At 41.6% G+C, this 16,564-nt stretch overlaps 1 protein-coding gene across 2 annotated transcripts in view; it reads left to right on the top strand.

Annotated features, from left to right (window-relative positions):
- Positions 1-16,564, top strand: part of MARCHF1 (membrane associated ring-CH-type finger 1) — a 725,211-nt gene that overhangs the window by 352,925 nt on the left and 355,722 nt on the right. The window contains exons 4-5 of one of the 2 annotated variants that reach the window (XM_069744180.1): positions 5,203-5,282; positions 5,497-6,240. In XM_069744180.1, coding sequence (XP_069600281.1) covers positions 5,203-5,282; positions 5,497-6,240 — 824 coding nt within the window. The remainder of the gene's footprint in view (positions 1-5,202; positions 5,283-5,496; positions 6,241-16,564) is intronic. The other variant, XM_069744181.1, reaches the window with a different exon arrangement.

Below are 16,564 nucleotides of genomic sequence, written 5' to 3'. Positions count from 1 at the left end.
CTATTGTTTTTACCCCTGCGATCATGTGAAGGACGACCGAGTACTTGATTGGACGATGGTTACCATGGTATCATTCTGGGGGTGGAGTTATGTCCTGGAGTTTGTGGCCGTCATGCTCAGTGGGGATCTATTGCAGGAATGAACTGGACTTGCGCAGCAATCTTATCCACCCCTGTGTTCACATGACTTATGATCGACTTCCAATTGGACTATGGCCGTTATGACATCATTCGGAGGGTTGGCCTGTATCTTAGTTACGGGGCATGCTGTAGATCTATTGGAGGACTGCGGTTTGTTTATATCACCATGTGGGGGATCTGGATTACATTGTAGTGGGCTGGTTCTTTGGATTTTTGGCAATCAGGGCTAGTATGTCTTGGTTAGATGATTTAGCATTGTTTCTATGTGTTTGTAATGTATTTTCTATATATGTAAGTGTATTTATGTGTATTCATTTGTGTTTACCTGTATGGTGCTATACTCCTATTGGTGGATTATGTAATGAGGGGTGGTGCTAGTAGTATATAATGGTGGTTGGAACATGTGTCAGACTGTGCTTGATAAAGGTCATTGTACCGAAACGTCGCCGCAGATGGCAGATTAAATCTGTAAGTCTTTTTTCACTGACCGGTGTGGCGCGGTCTTCTTTTTTGTTATGGATTGGACTTTGTAGCTGGGCTGACCCCCTGGCAGTGACGTGCGCCACTAAGCCTATGAAGGCCGTATGGGTGTAGGGTGCGGTTTAACGCATTTTTTGGAGTCCAAATTTGAGATCTTTGGTTCCAATCGCCGTGTATTTGTGCGATGCAGAAACGTTGAACAGATGGACTCTACATGACTGGTTCCCACCGTGAAGCATGGAGGATGAGGTGTGATGGTGTGGGGGTACTTTGCTGGTGACACTGTTGGGAATTTATTCAAAATTGAAGGCATACTAAACCAGCATGGCTACCACAGCATCTTGCAGCGTCATGCTATTCCATCCGGTTTGCGTTTAGTTGGACCATCATTTATTTTTCATCAGGACAATGACCCCAAACACACCTCCTGGCTGCGTAAGGGCTATTTGACCAAGAAGGAGAGTGATGGGGTGCTACACCAGATGACCTGGCCTCCACAGTCCCCAGACCAGAATCCAATCGAGCCGCAGAGTGAAGGCAAAAGGGCCAACATGTGCTAAGCATCTCTGGGAACTCCTTCAAGATTGTTGGAAGACCATTCCTGGTGACTACCTCTTGAAGCTCATCAAGAGAATGCCAAGAGTGTGAAAAGCAGTCATCAAAGCAAAAGGTGTCTACTTTGAAGAACCTAGAATGTGACATAATTTCAGTTGTTTCACACTTTTTTGTTAAGTATATAATTCTATATGTGTTAATTCATAGTTTTGATGCCTTCAGTGTGAATGTACAATTTTCATAGTCATGAAAATACAGAAAAAATTTTAAATGAGAACGTGTGTTCAAAGTTTTGGTCTGTACTGTATTTCCCACCCCATATTGCTCTAGTTTACTGGCACAGTATATGAAGGGAGATATGTGTCACTGCACGTAATGTTGTCAGTGATAAGAAACCAGGATACTTTCCTCCAGCATACTACGTGTTGGTAGGGATAAATTAAAATTGCAGACATGGGCTTGTTTTAAATGGACATCTATAGAGTGGGTGGGAAGGTGTCCACCATATCTCCACCTGCAGAGTCAACATCGGCATGTGTACTGACAGAACCTGTCAGTCATGTGATCATCACATGTTCTGGCTTAAATAGCTTGACTTGAGAGACAGTGGTGTGGTTTGGAGAGAGTAAGGCTCCAAACGATGGCTCGAGATGGAGCTGAAGACACCTGGTGGTCTGAGCAGGCGAATCGCTCAGACAATTGGACTTTTCCAAATGTTATCTTTTTGTTTCCCGTCATGCCAGAAAAGCTCTGTATATTAGGCTGAATCCTGCTGTGGTTTATGCCGTCCATAATAAACCAGCATGTGACTTACTTGAAGAACCTTTCCTGTGTCTACCTTGGGAAGCAGCTGAGTGAGTCAACCCCTCACACATGCAATACCTCATCTCAGCTCATAACCATGCCCTTTACATGGTTATGTACTAACATGGGGTTCTAATGACCTCTGTGATGCTTTTACTGTGCTGACATTTATGGATACCAGATAATGGACTCTCATAATTACTCATTGATGGATCATTAAACATAGAATAGGTTATCGATGTTTATGTCCTAGAGATTCTCTTCCAGTGCAAACAGCTGTTCTATTTTTTAATTATTGTACTACTCTACTGTAAACCAGAAAGCATTGTAATCAAACTGACAGTGACTCAATGTTTTTACACAGTAAAACAATTCTGAGGCTTGTGAATACTTTCTAAACACTTTGAATATATCTATGCATGACTTATTTAATAAATTCAGCTCTACTCTTTGATTATTCCATTTGACGTTTAATAAAAAGATTTGTATGTTTTAGAGAACCACCTCCAACTGCAAGAAAAATGGTATTGACTTTCTTTCATTTGTTCTTTGACTAGTACTTTATGTGGGCACTTAATGTGGTGTGAAGTATGTGACTTCGAGTTATTCTGATGTAATTAAGCGCCATCATTTGTTCTCCGGTATTTATCGTGCTGTAAGCAGATGTCAGTCAACAATTTATGCAGAACTTTATAATTAATGTTTTATGAGAATGAAGGGTCAGCAATCAAGGTGCAAACTATTAAGTAAATTATAATTATTACTTATCAAGTCGAGGAAAAGTCAAGGAAAAGATTACAATTTGTTTGCCATTCGCTTGAATTAAGCAATCTAAATGGCCAATTATATTTATTACAATTAAAAAATGACTTTTTTAACCCTGCTGTTCTGTTGGTCAAAAATGACCGACTTTGAACTTCAATATTCTTTAAAATATTCAAGATGCGGCTCTGAAACCCGTGGCCGACCGACCCATCCTCATTTAAGTCAATCAACCACAAGTTTCAGAACCGCATCTTGAACACCCCAAAAAATACCAAAGTTCAAAATAGGTCTCCCCAGACCGAACAGAACAGCAGGGTTAAACTAAGTAAATAATTGAATTTAATTGCCACTGAATGTTGCGTTTATTTTAGATGAGTTCTCTGGTTGAAAATATGATGTCAGTAGGTTTGCAGACCATTTAAATACCAATTATAGCTGTTAGTCACGTTCTCTAGTTCTAGTGATACCTCTCAGTCACGATTCCAGTCTTGGTTGATTGGCTGCAATGGTGACATCTTGTCTACAGTACGTTACTGCAGCAGCCAATTAAAGGGCACAGTGGAGATACCTTACGTAAACACTATGTGCTGCTAAGCCAAGTGATTGGTTGAAATGGAGATATGTGCTGTAGAAATTAATATACCACTGCAGTCCATCCAAAGATCAGATATGGAGGGGCATCACTGGACCCGTTGAAGATAATTAACTGCTGTAACTGGTATTTCATAAGTTTGAAACCCTGTAACCACATAAAATTTTAAAGCAAACAACCCTTTTAACAATTTTGGACTTTATGCACCAAAATGTGTAACATGTAGTATATTTATTGCTGCAATGAGTCTACGGCTATGCAAAAATAGTTGCAAAAAGTGTGAAATAATTACAGTATAAAAACAGTGAATATTTTTTTTAAACTAGAATATAATTCCTAAAACAAGTAACTAACAAAATATTATTTTGCCTCCTTTCAGGCAAAAGATCCTCATATTTATAGTTGGTTAATTTGAAAAAATTGCAGATTAAAGGGTATCTGGCACCAGGTTTGTGCTACCCCATCTGAGAGCAGTATTATGTAGGGACAGGGACACTAATTCCTGCATTATGTCACTTGCTTTACTGGCGCTTCAGTTTGGATTAAATACTGCTTTCTCTGCTGCACATCTGTCAGTTCTCTGAATGCTGAGCTCTATAGAACCCCGCTCACACCACTGAATGTCCTCTTTCTGTTCACACTGTGCATAGTCAGAAAGCTGCCAATCAGTGGTGACTGAGTGGTTGGACTATATCACAGCAGGATCCTCTAGAGATAATCTGCTAATTTTGTCAAAACCACAAGAAGTAGCTCAATAAGTAACACATCACTGGAATCAGGAACTCTGCCTCTATAGTATGCTGCAGTCAGATAAAATACCTGATGAACTGTTCCCTTTAAGATATTATACTCACATATAGTGGAGTGAAGGGCACTTCTTATGCAGTTATATTGGCCTCTACACAGTGTTGTATTATAGAAATATTCACCACCACAAAGTAGAATACCAGTGGAATAAAGGATTTGACAAAGAACAGCAAGTCAACCTTGAAGAAAGGTGACATTACAATAGAGCACATTCAACTTTACAGGTGCAATATTGTGGCTATGTACGATTCACACACTCAGTCTAGCTGAGATACATTCATGTACTTGAGCCCCTAACAGCCTGTTACATTTCTTTCTACTCCACAATAAAGTATTGAAAATGTTAATACATATCTGGTGGTGACTTGATGCCTTCTTTCAAACATTGCAATAAATAAATTAAGAAATAAATCCATACAAATACTGCTTGCACAACAAGGAATATTTTATATTACCGCTCTGGCAAAAAATAAGAGACCCCAGCAAAATGTTCAATTTGTCTGATTTTTCTCTTTATAGGTATATTTTTGCGTCGAATGTAAATTATTTAGTCTGTAAACTTCTGACAACATGTCTCCGAATTTCCAAGCAACCAATTTTGTATTTTTTTCTGAAAAGGAGAAATGGACAAAATTTAAAAAAAAACAAAAACAAAACAGTGGTTTCAGACCTCAAGTAATGCAAAGAAAACAACTTGATAATCATTTAGAAACAATACTAATGTTTTAACTCAGGAAGAGTTCAGAAATCAATATTTAGTGGAATAACCATGATTTTTAATCACAGCCTTCATGCGTCTTGGCATGCTTTCCATCAGTCTTTCACACTGCTTCTGGCACAAAAATTTAAGCAGTTCTTCTTTGTTTGATGGCTTGTGACTATCCATCATCCTCTTGATTACATTCCAGAGGTTTTCAATTGGGTTCATGTCTGGAGATTCGGCTGCCCATGACAGGGTTTTGATGTGGTGGTCTCTTCATTTTTGCCAGAGCTGTATAGGCAGAGGCAGAGCACAATATACAGTATTATCATGTGGTATAATACTTCATTTTTTTTTAGGCAAGCAGTCCAACCACAGATACAGCTCCAAGGAGCCATTCACAAACATCCGTCTGTCCATCTACTCAGGATATATGTAGGTATGTAAAGCACATTATATTCTATTTCTAAATGGCAAAAATGACCATACGCTTTGAGGTCCTAATGTATCGTTATTTTCCATTTTTAGTTACCATTTTATGCATCAATGGTTTCATTTTTTATTCACATGCTGTTTCTGTTCCATTTATCATTGTTTTTCATCTTTTCTTTCATTACTTTTGCATGCCCCATCTGTCATGGATATTTTTTTAGAACTGCCTTGCTTGATGTTTCGGAAGATGACTTTAACCATACTACACCTGTCATGCCAATTGCACCTTCTGGTAGGGAGTCTGGTAAAAAGCAAGTAAAACGAAGGTATAAACGTAGAAGAACATATTGCTCCACCTGTGCCCAAAAAGCAAAGCAAAGAGAAACGCAACCTAGAGAGGTAACAGAGAAATTAGATGGGATAGACACAGATTCTTCATCAGATGACAGACAGTGGGCTACAAGAGTAAGAAGGAATGAAAATCCTAAACAGCGCAAAAGAGGAAGAAAACATAATAAATCACATGCTGCTTCTTCAGACTCTTGTGGCATTGAAATGGTGCCTCTAAGATCCAAATTCTCACAAGCACAAAATCTTAATCAACATCATCGCCATCATCAAGAGCAGAAACAACAGGCACATACCAGTAATTTTACCAATAGTTCCTCCTACTACAGAAGGAGAAAACCATCAAAGTTCAAAGAATCCAACAGCCTTACATCATCAGGATCATCAGTTGAAACAAAGCGCTATGCTAATAGAAGAGTGAAGAGAAGAGTGAACTCATGTTGTACTGGTAATCAGAAGTGTCAATGTCACATTAAAGAAGATAAACGTATTAAGAAAACTATAAAGGAGGAAGGATCTGGTGCAGAGACGTTGGCGCCAGTTCCTCTATCCCAATATGAACATACTACTACACCTGTTAACTGCGATGAATGGGGTGATGATTTAGAAGTTTGCAGGTCAGTCTTCAACTGTAGTATTTAGTTGGAAAAACGTTTATGTTTTGATTTTTAATTTTTTATTATTTGATCATCTAATACATGCTATTCCTAATCCTCACAGGTCATTACAGTTGCAATCATGTGTAAGGATTTCACTCGCTCAGGTGCAATGGCTGACACTCAGGAGGCACACTCCATTAAAAGTTCACAGGGTTTATTGTTCCATAAACCACATAGCAAAACAGAAAACAAATAGCCTTTAGCTCAGGAAAAAAAAAAAAAAGTCCAGTCCTTCAGGCTCAGTCCTGAAGCCTTAACACACTCTGGAGGCTAACACCTCCACACATATACCTCCTGTGTTAAAATTTAGCCTTTCTTTTATAGGTCCAACCACACCCAGGAACCCATCATATGATTAGACATGTAGTTATGACATCACCACAGGTCCTGAAACACATATAGATAGGCAGGGTTATGTCACAGCGACAAGCCACCTATGTGACACATATCTCCTGTCGACTATACAACCTTTAGCCATGCTACACATGGAATAAACATGAATAAAATATGATTTCATAAGGATTGTGGCCTTATGAGAGCTTAGAACATGTCGTAGCAGAGTTGGAGAAGGTGATAGATAATCTATAGTAAGAGGTCTGCTAGAATGCAGACAAAAGATGTCAAATCCCAAAATATTTCCCAAAGAGCAACCGCCTTAACATTAGACACAGTAAAATACAGCAATCAAAATGTAGTCTAGATGCATGGCTTTCAACATGTCAATCACATTTGTCAAGTTCTCAAGAAGAAATTCCTGACTATATATTTTAGTGAAATATTTTGATATGTCGGGAAGAATAATTTATACTGAACTAAAAGCTTAGAGTGTATAATTTTCTATGTAAGAATTTTGTTAACCCAATGCATTAATGGGAAAAGGAGGGTTTGCTATAACATACAATTTAAAAATTGAGTGAAAATGTATGTTGTACACAAAGTAGAGACGTACATTAGAAGATAATGGTATCTTCTAGAAACCTGTGCTTAGCAATTTAATTTAATAATGGTCCATCAAATGGAAATGAGTGGTCTAAGCAGCCATCACCCTGATGTAAATATGTGGTTGAAGATGTTTAGGCTGTGAATTGTTAGCATTTTTTACTGTTTACTTTTAAGTTTGTGAAAGCTAAACATTCTCTGCCATTAAGACTTTTCTTTTTCTATTTGAAAAAAAAAAATCAAAACAAAGATTTGCAGGACCATGGTCCAGCGTCCCCATACGTAGTCCGTGGCTGCTGGCCTAGAGCACTGAGAACCTTCTACTACCCAAGGGAATATTTTGGTTAGTAGGTTTTGCAACGTCATTTTGTTGCCATGTATTAAATGCATGACTTCAAGGGGGTCTAATATTCAGATGATGTGCCACAGATGCCATAGGTTGTATGAGGTTTACAGTGCTCTGGTCCAGCGGACAAAGACTGCTGAAAAGGCCAGTGTACTACCAATCTTTTACTCAACTTTAAAAGTCTTCTTAGCTTAAATATCAATTAATTCACTCACCTCACCACCCACAGCACCATTCCACCCACCGGTGATGGTTTTCCTGGCTGGTCACGTGTCACTATTGTATCACACATCTACTGCCTCTGCTTGTCTGTAACACATAAGTATAGTTGTCAGAGCATCCATCTCTGACATGACAAAATAGTAAAGGATGCAACCAATCAGCTGACCCATGACACAGCAATGTCATGTGACTGACCGGAAATTTTGGCACTGACATCGTTGGAATGGTGCCGCTATGGAAGTTGAGTATACATTGTTTTCACTTTCGTTAGTGACCCAATGTGGTTAAGATAGACTTGTCCAGGGATGATGTGCCAACTAAAGAAGGCTGGAAAAAAGCCCACAATAGTGGATCAGTGTCTACTTGGATAAATCTAAGGCCTTAACATCCTTTTTTTTCTCATTTTTGAAAAGCTGGCCATTTGTGTTTTCAATGTGTTAGATCCAGTTTAGCTTGTGAGTCAGTTTTTATAATCGATGTCATTTTTATCTTCTGAAAAAAATAAAGAGGCTTTTCAAAGCTTCTATACTTCTATACACTGCTCAATAAAAAATGGAAAGAAAGTAAATGACACAGGGAGCTGAGTGCTGTCCATTTTTCACTCTAGCCCATTCTCTTGAATGGGTGGGTTTAATCCACAAATCTGTTCAAAAGGGGACAACGTCTCCATTTTTTATACGGACAATCAGACATTGGAGCATGTCCATTGATTACAATAAGTACATGTTCTTTATGTAAAAACTATGAGAACTGTTATGACCTGGTGGTGAGGACAATAATGGACCTGGTGGTTAAGAGCACACGGAATGACCTGATAGTTACTAATAATACAGGACAAGCTCTGAGACGTGGGAACTCTGCTGACCGCAATCCCTAATCCTATCACACACACTAGAAATAGCCGTGGATTGCTCCTAACGCTCCCTATGCAACTCGTCACAGCCTAAGGAACTAGCTAGCCCTAAAGATAGAAAAATAAAGCCTACCTTGCCTCAGAGAAATTCCCCAAAGGAACAGGCAGCCCCCACATATAATGACTGTGAGTTAAGATGAAAATTACAAACACAAAGATGAAATAGATTTAGCAAAGTGAGGCCCGACTTACTGAACAGACAGAGGATAGGAAAGGTAACTTTGCGGTCAGCACAAAAAACTACAAAAAGACCACGCAGAGGGCGCAAAAAGACCCTCCGCACCGACTCACGGTGCGGAGGCGCTCCCTCTGCGTCCCAGAGCTTCCCGCAAGCAAGACAAAAATCAAAATAGCAAGCTGGACAGAAAAAATAGCAAACAGAGGAAAGCAAGCAGGAACTTAGCTTCTGCTGGGAAGACAGGTCACAAGAACGATCCAGGAGCGAACTAGACCAATACTGGAACATTGACAGGTGGCATGGAGCAATGATCTAGGTGGAGTTAAATAGAGCAGCCAGCTAACGGATTAACCTCGTCACCTGTGGAGGGAACCTCAGAAGCCGCAGCCCCACTCACAACCACCAGAGGAAGCCCATGGACAGAACCAGCCGAAGTACCATTCATGACCACAGGAGGGAGCTTAACAACAGAATTCACAACAGTACCCCCCCTTGAGGAGGGGTCACCGAACCCTCACCAGAGCCCCCAGGCCGACCAGGACGAGCCAAATGAAAGGCATGAACCAGATCGGCAGCATGAACATCAGAGGCAAAGACCCAGGAATTATCTTCCTGACCATAACCCTTCCACTTGACCAGGTACTGGAGTTTCCGTCTCGAAATACGAGAATCCAAAATCTTCTCTACCACATACTCCAACTCCCCCTCAACCAACACCAGGGCAGGAGGATCAACGGATGGAACCACAGGCGCCACGTATCTCCGCAACAACGACCTATGGAATACATTATGGATGGCAAAAGAAGCTGGAAGGGTCAAACGAAATGACACAGGATTGAGAACCTCAGAAATCTTATATGGACCAATGAAACGAGGCTTAAACTTAGGAGAGGAAACCTTCATAGGAACATAACGTGACGACAACCAAACCAAATCCCCAACACGAAGTCGGGGACCCACACAGCGCTGGCGGTTAGCAAAACGTTGAGCCTTCTCCTGGGACAATGTCAAATTGTCCACCACATGAGTCCAAATCTGCTGCAACCTATCCACCACAGTATCTACACCAGGACAGTCTGAAGACTCAACCTGCCCTGAAGAGAAACGAGGATGGAAACCAGAATTGCAAAAAAACGGCGAAACCAAAGTAGCCGAGCTGGCCCGATTTTTAAGGGCGAACTCAGCCTAAGGCAAAAAGGACACCCAATCATCCTGATCAGCAGAAACAAAGCATCTCAGATATGTTTCCAAAGTCTGCTTAGTACGTTCAGTTTGGCCATTTGTCTAAGGATGGAAAGCCGAGGAAAAAGACAAATCAATGCCCATCCTAGCACAAAAGGATCGACAAAACCTCAAAACAAACTGGGAACCTCTGTCCGAAACGATGTTCACCGGAATGCCATGTAAACGAACCACATGCTGGAAAAACAACGGCACCAAATCAGAGGAGGAAGGCAATTTAGACAAGGGTACCAAATGGACCATCTTAGAGAAGCGATCACAAACCACCCAAATGACCGACATCTTTTGAGAGACAGGGAGATCCGAAATAAAATCCATAGAAATATGCGTCCAGGGCCTCTTCGGGACCGGCAAGGGCAAAAGCAACCCACTGGCACGAGAACAGCAGGGCTTAGCCCGAGCACAAGTCCCACAGGACTGCACAAAAGAACGTACATCCCGCGACAAAGACGGCCACCAAAAGGATCTAGCCACCAAATCTCTGGTACCAAAGATTCCAGGATGACCAGCCAACACCGAACAATGAACCTCAGAGATAACTCTACTAGTCCATTTATCAGGGACAAACAGTTTCTCCGCTGGGCAACGGTCAGGTCCATCAGCCTGAAATTTTTGTAGCACCCGCCGCAAATTAGGGGAGATGGCAGACAATATTACACCCTCTTTGAGAATACCCGCCGGCTCAGGAACACCCGGAGAGTCGGGCACAAAACTCCTTGACAGGGCATCAGCCTTTACATTCTTAGAGCCCGGAAGGTACGAAACCACAAAATCAAAACGGGAGAAAAATAGTGACCAACGAGCCTGTCTAGGATTCATCCGTTTGGCAGTCTTGAAATAAGTCAAATTCTTGTGATCCGTCAAGACCACCACGCGATGCTTGGCTCCTTCAAGCCAATGACGCCACTCCTCGAATGACCACTTCATGGCCAACAACTCTCGATTGCCAACATCATAATTGCACTCAGCAGGCGAAAACTTTCTAGAAAAGAAGGCACATGGTTTCATCACCGAGCCATCAGCACTTCTTTGCGACAAAACAGCTCCTGCTCCAATCTAAGAAGCATCAACCTCGAACTGAAACGGGAGCGAAACATCTGGCTGGCACAACACAGGGGCAGAAGAAAAATGACGCTTCAACTCCTGAAAAGACTCCACAGCCGCAGAAGACCAATTGACCACATCAGCACCCTTCTTGGTCAAATCAGTCAACGGTTTAGCAACACTAGAAAAATTACTGATGAAGCGACGATAAAAATTAGCAAAGCCCAGGAACTTTTGCAGACTCTTCACAGATGTCGGCTGAGTCCAATCATAAATGGCCTGGACTTTAACAGGGTCCATCTCGATAGTAGAAGGGGAAAAAATGAAACCCAAAAATGAAACCTTCTGAACTCCAAAGAGACACTTAGATCACTTCACAAACAAAGAATTAGCACGAAGGACCTGGAACACCATTCTGACCTGCTTCACGTGAGACTCCCAATCATCCGAGAAGACCAAAATATCATCCAAATATACAATCAGGAATTTATCCAGGTACTCTCGGAAGATGTCATGCATAAAGGACTGAAATACTGATGGAGCATTGAAAAGCCCGATTGGCATAACCAGGTACTCAAAATGGCCCTCGGGTGTATTAAATGCTGTTTTCCATTCATCGCCCTGTTTAATACGCACAAGATTATACGCACCACGAAGATCTATCTTGGTGAACCAACTAGCCCCCTTAATCCGAGCAAATAAATCAGACAGCAGCGGCAAAGGGTACTGAAATTTGACTGTGATCTTATTAAGAAGGCGGTAATCAATACAAGGTCTCAAAGAACCATCCTTCTTGGCCACAAAAAAGAACCCTGCTCCCAATGGTGACGACGACGGGCGAATATGACCCTTCTCCAAGGATTCCTTTATATAACTCCACATAGCGGCGTGTTCTGGCACAGATAAATTGAACAGTCGGCCCTTAGGAAACTTACTACCAGGAATCAAATTGATAGCACAATCGCAATCCCTATGAGGAGGTAGGGCACTGGATTTGGGCTCATCAAATACATCCCGGTAATCCAACAAAAACTCCGGGACTTCAGAAGGGGTGGATGACGAAATAGACAAAAATGGAACATCACCATGTACCCCCTGACAACCCCAGCTGGACACAGACATAGATTTCCAATCCAATAATGGATTATGGACCTGTAGCCATGGCAACCCCAAAACGACCACATCATGCAGATTATGCAACACCAAACAGCGAATATCCTCCTGATGTGCAGGAGCCATGCACATGGTCAATTGGGTCCAGTACTGGGTCTTATTCTTGGCCAAAGGCATATCATCAATTCCTCTCAATGGAATAGGATACTGCAAGGGCTCCAAGAAAAAACCACAGCGCCTAGCAAACTCCAAGTCCATCAAATTCAGGGCAGCGCCTGAATCCACAAATGCCATAACAGAATAGGATGACAAAGAGCAAATCAGAGTAACGGACAAAAGAAATTTCGACTGTACTGTACCAATGGTGGCAGACCTAGCGAAACGCTTAGTGCGCTTAGGACAATCGGAGATAGCATGAGTGGAATCACCACAGTAAAAACACAGCCCATTCCGACGTCTGTGTTCTTGCCGTTCAGCTCTGGTCAAAGTCCTATCACATTGCATAGGCTCAGGTCTATGCTCAGATAATACCGCCAAATGGTGCACAACTTTACGCTCACGCAAGCGTCGATCGATCTGAATGGCCAAAGACATAGACTCATTCAGACCAGCAGGCATGGGAAATCCCACCATGACATCCTTAAGGGCCTCAGAGAGACCCTTTCTGAAAATTGCTGCCAGCGCACATTCATTCCACTGAGTGAGTACAGACCACTTCTTAAACTTCTGACAATATATCTCTACCTCATCCTGACCCTGACACAGAGCCAGCAAGATTTTCTCTGCCTGATCCACTGAATTTGGTTCATCATAAAGCAATCTAAGCGCCAAAAAAAACGCATCAACATCACGCAATGCCGGATCTCCTGGCGCAAGGGAAAATGCCCAGTCTTGAGGGTCGCCACGTAACAAAGAAATAATGATTTTCACTTGTTGAACAGGGTCACCTGAGGAGCGAGGTTTCAAAGCAAGAAACAATTTACAATTATTTTTGAAATTCAGAAACTTAGATCTATCCCCAAAAAACAAATCAGGAATTGGAGTCCTAGGCTCTGATATCGGATTCTGAACCACAAAAACTTGAATGTTTTGTACCCTTGCAGTGAGATTATCCATACAAGAGAACAGACCTTGAATGTCCATATCTACACCTGTATCCTGAACCACCCAGAGGTAAAGGGGAAAAGAGAGACAAAACACACTGCAAAGAAAAAAAATGGTCTCAGAACTTCTCTTATCCATCTATTGCGATGCATTAATACTTTTGGCCACCTGTACTGTTATGACCTGGTGGTGAGGACAATAATGGACCTGGTGGTTAAGAGCACACGGAATGACCTGATAGTTACTAATAATACAGGACAAGCTCTGAGACGTGGGAACTCTGCTGACCGCAATCCCTAATCCTATCACACACACTAGAAATAGCCGTGGATTGCTCCTAACGCTCCCTATGCAACTCGTCACAGCCTAAGGAACTAGCTAGCCCTAAAGATAGAAAAATAAAGCCTACCTTGCCTCAGAGAAATTCCCCAAAGGAACAGGCAGCCCCCCACATATAATGACTGTGAGTTAAGATGAAAATTACAAACACAGAGATGAAATAGATTTAGCAAAGTGAGGCCCGACTTACTGAACAGACAGAGGATAGGAAAGGTAACTTTGCGGTCAGCACAAAAAACTACAAAAAGACCACGCAGAGGGCGCAAAAAGACCCTCCGCACCGACTCACGGTGCGGAGGCGCTCCCTCTGCGTCCCAGAGCTTCCAGCAAGCAAGACAAAAATCAAAATAGCAAGCTGGACAGAAAAAATAGCAAACAGAGAAAAACAAGCAGGAACTTAGCTTCTGCTGGGAAGACAGTTCACAAGAACGATCCAGGAGCGAACTAGACCAATACTGGAACATTGACAGGTAGCATGGAACAATGATCTAGGTGGAGTTAAATAGAGCAGCCAGCTAACGGATTAACCTCGTCACCTGTGGAAGGAACCTCAGAAGCCACAGCCCCACTCACAACCACCAGAGGAAGCCCATGGACAGAACCAGCCGAAGTACCATTCAGGACCACAGGAAGGAGCTTAACAACAGAATTCACAACAGAGAACAACAGGTATGACATCTGAATCAGGCTTTGACCCCTTCACGACTTGCGCTGTACTGGTACTGCGCATTTCGTGTCTCACATCAAAGCCATGACGTGTCAGCTGTTTTGTACAGCGGACATGTGCGTGCAATAGCGGCGTGTGGAATCGCGATCAACCCACCATTAGTAACTAGTTAAATGCCACTGTCAAATGCTGCTGACAGCAGTATTTAACTAGCGCTTCCGGCCATTTGGCCGGAAGTGCGCGCATCGCTGACCCCCATCATGTGATCGGGGGTCAGCGATGTGTCAGCATGACACCTTGAGACCTCTATGGTTGTTGATGTTCTATTGCTGTGAGCACCACTCTGTGGTCAGAACTCATAGCAATGCAGAAATTCAGCTACATAGGAGCGATCTGAGCTTCGCTCCTATGTAGCAGAGCTGATCGAGTTGTGCCAGCTTCTAGCCTCCCATGGAGGCTATCGAAGCATGGCAAAAGTAAAAAAAAAGTTTTAAAAAATATGAAAGAAATAAAAAAAATAAAAGTTTAAATCACCCCCCTTTTGCCCCATTCAAAATAAAACAATAAAAAAATCAAACCTACACATACAGTATTTGGTATCACTGCATTCAGAATTGCCAGATCTATCAATAAAAAAATGATTAACTTCATCGCTAAACGGCATAGCGAGAAAAAAATTTGAAACGCCAGAAATACTTTTTTTTTTGTCGCCACGACATTGCATTAAAATGTAAAAACGGGCGATCAAAATAAATTATCTGAACCAAAATGGTATCTTTAAAAATGTCAGCTCGGCACCCAAAAAATAAGCCCTCACCCAACCCCAGATCTCAAAAATTAGAGAAATTGAGCAATTTTTTTTTTACCACGTAAATGAAACACAACCTAGACATATTTGGTGTCTATGAACTCATAATGACCTGGAGAATCAAAATGGCAGGTCAGTTTTAGCATTTAGTGAACCTAGCAAAAAAGTCAAACAAAAAAACAGTGTGGGATTGCGCTTTTTTGCAATTTCACGGCACTTGGAATATTTTCCCGTTTTCTAGTACACGACATGCTAAAACCAATGATGTTGTTCAAAAGTACAACTTGTACCCGCAACAACAAGCCCTCACATGGCCATATTGGTTGAAAAATAAAAAGTTATGGCTCTGGGAAGGAGGGGAGCGAAAAATGAAAACGCAAAAACAAAAAAGGGCTCCGTCATGAAGTGGTTAAGCTGGGCACATCAATCTGATATCATCATTGGCTTACGCTCAGTAGAAGAAAATAATCTTGATCCTTATTTTTGAAAATATCTGCTTTCTAGTGTAAGATAGGAGGACATTAAGGGGGTGGGGGCAGATCCAACAACATTGAACTGTACACAATACTGTAGATAGCATCACTCAGAACTGATCCAAGGAGGACAAAGATTCTAACTACATCTAAAGCTTTGTGTAGAAGGCAATATAACCATACGTCCACTTTTTGCCTTTAGTTGACTATATAAAAGACTCAAGGCGCGGTACACATAAACAATTGTGTAAAGGAGGGAACCATCACCACCAATGTGCACCAATAGGTAATGTACTGGACAAATCGGAACTCAGACAAGGAACACGAAGAAAAAATGAAACAAGGTCCAATATAAAGTATATATAACAATGTTTATTAAAAGTATATGGTAAAGTGGTATGGTGGAAAGAATACCATAAAAAGCACTACATCAGGGACATATAAATGGCAATAAGAAAATTCATAAATATAACCACAGTGGGAATTTCAACATATATGTGCATACCTATGTATATATGCCATATAGATATGAGTAGCGGCAATACCAAATCTATAACATAAAGTGCATGTGCAACATAAATAGAGTGGTGGAAAAAACCTGATAGAAAAAAGTAATGGCACTAAATAAGGCCAATGTGTAACATGGCGAGCATGGTAACCTGTGTGATATCAAACAGTGTGCGGGAAGGAGAACAAATGAAAACAAGGCAAGAGCCACCTGGTATTTACCTGCAGTGTGAGATAGTGGTCCCTGGGATGTGCCAAGCCCCTGACAAAGGCAGACACCGAAACGCGCGTTCTCCTGCCCACACACTGTTTGATATCACACAGGTTACCATGCTCGCCATGTTACACATTGGCCTTATTTAGTGCCAGTACTTTTTTCTATCAGGT

The sequence above is a fragment of the Ranitomeya imitator genome, chromosome 1 (assembly GCF_032444005.1).
Source record: "Ranitomeya imitator isolate aRanImi1 chromosome 1, aRanImi1.pri, whole genome shotgun sequence".
Taxonomy (NCBI): Eukaryota; Metazoa; Chordata; class Amphibia; order Anura; family Dendrobatidae; genus Ranitomeya; species Ranitomeya imitator.
Note: the sequence above shows the minus strand (reverse complement) of the source record. Positions and strands in the feature narration are given on the sequence as shown.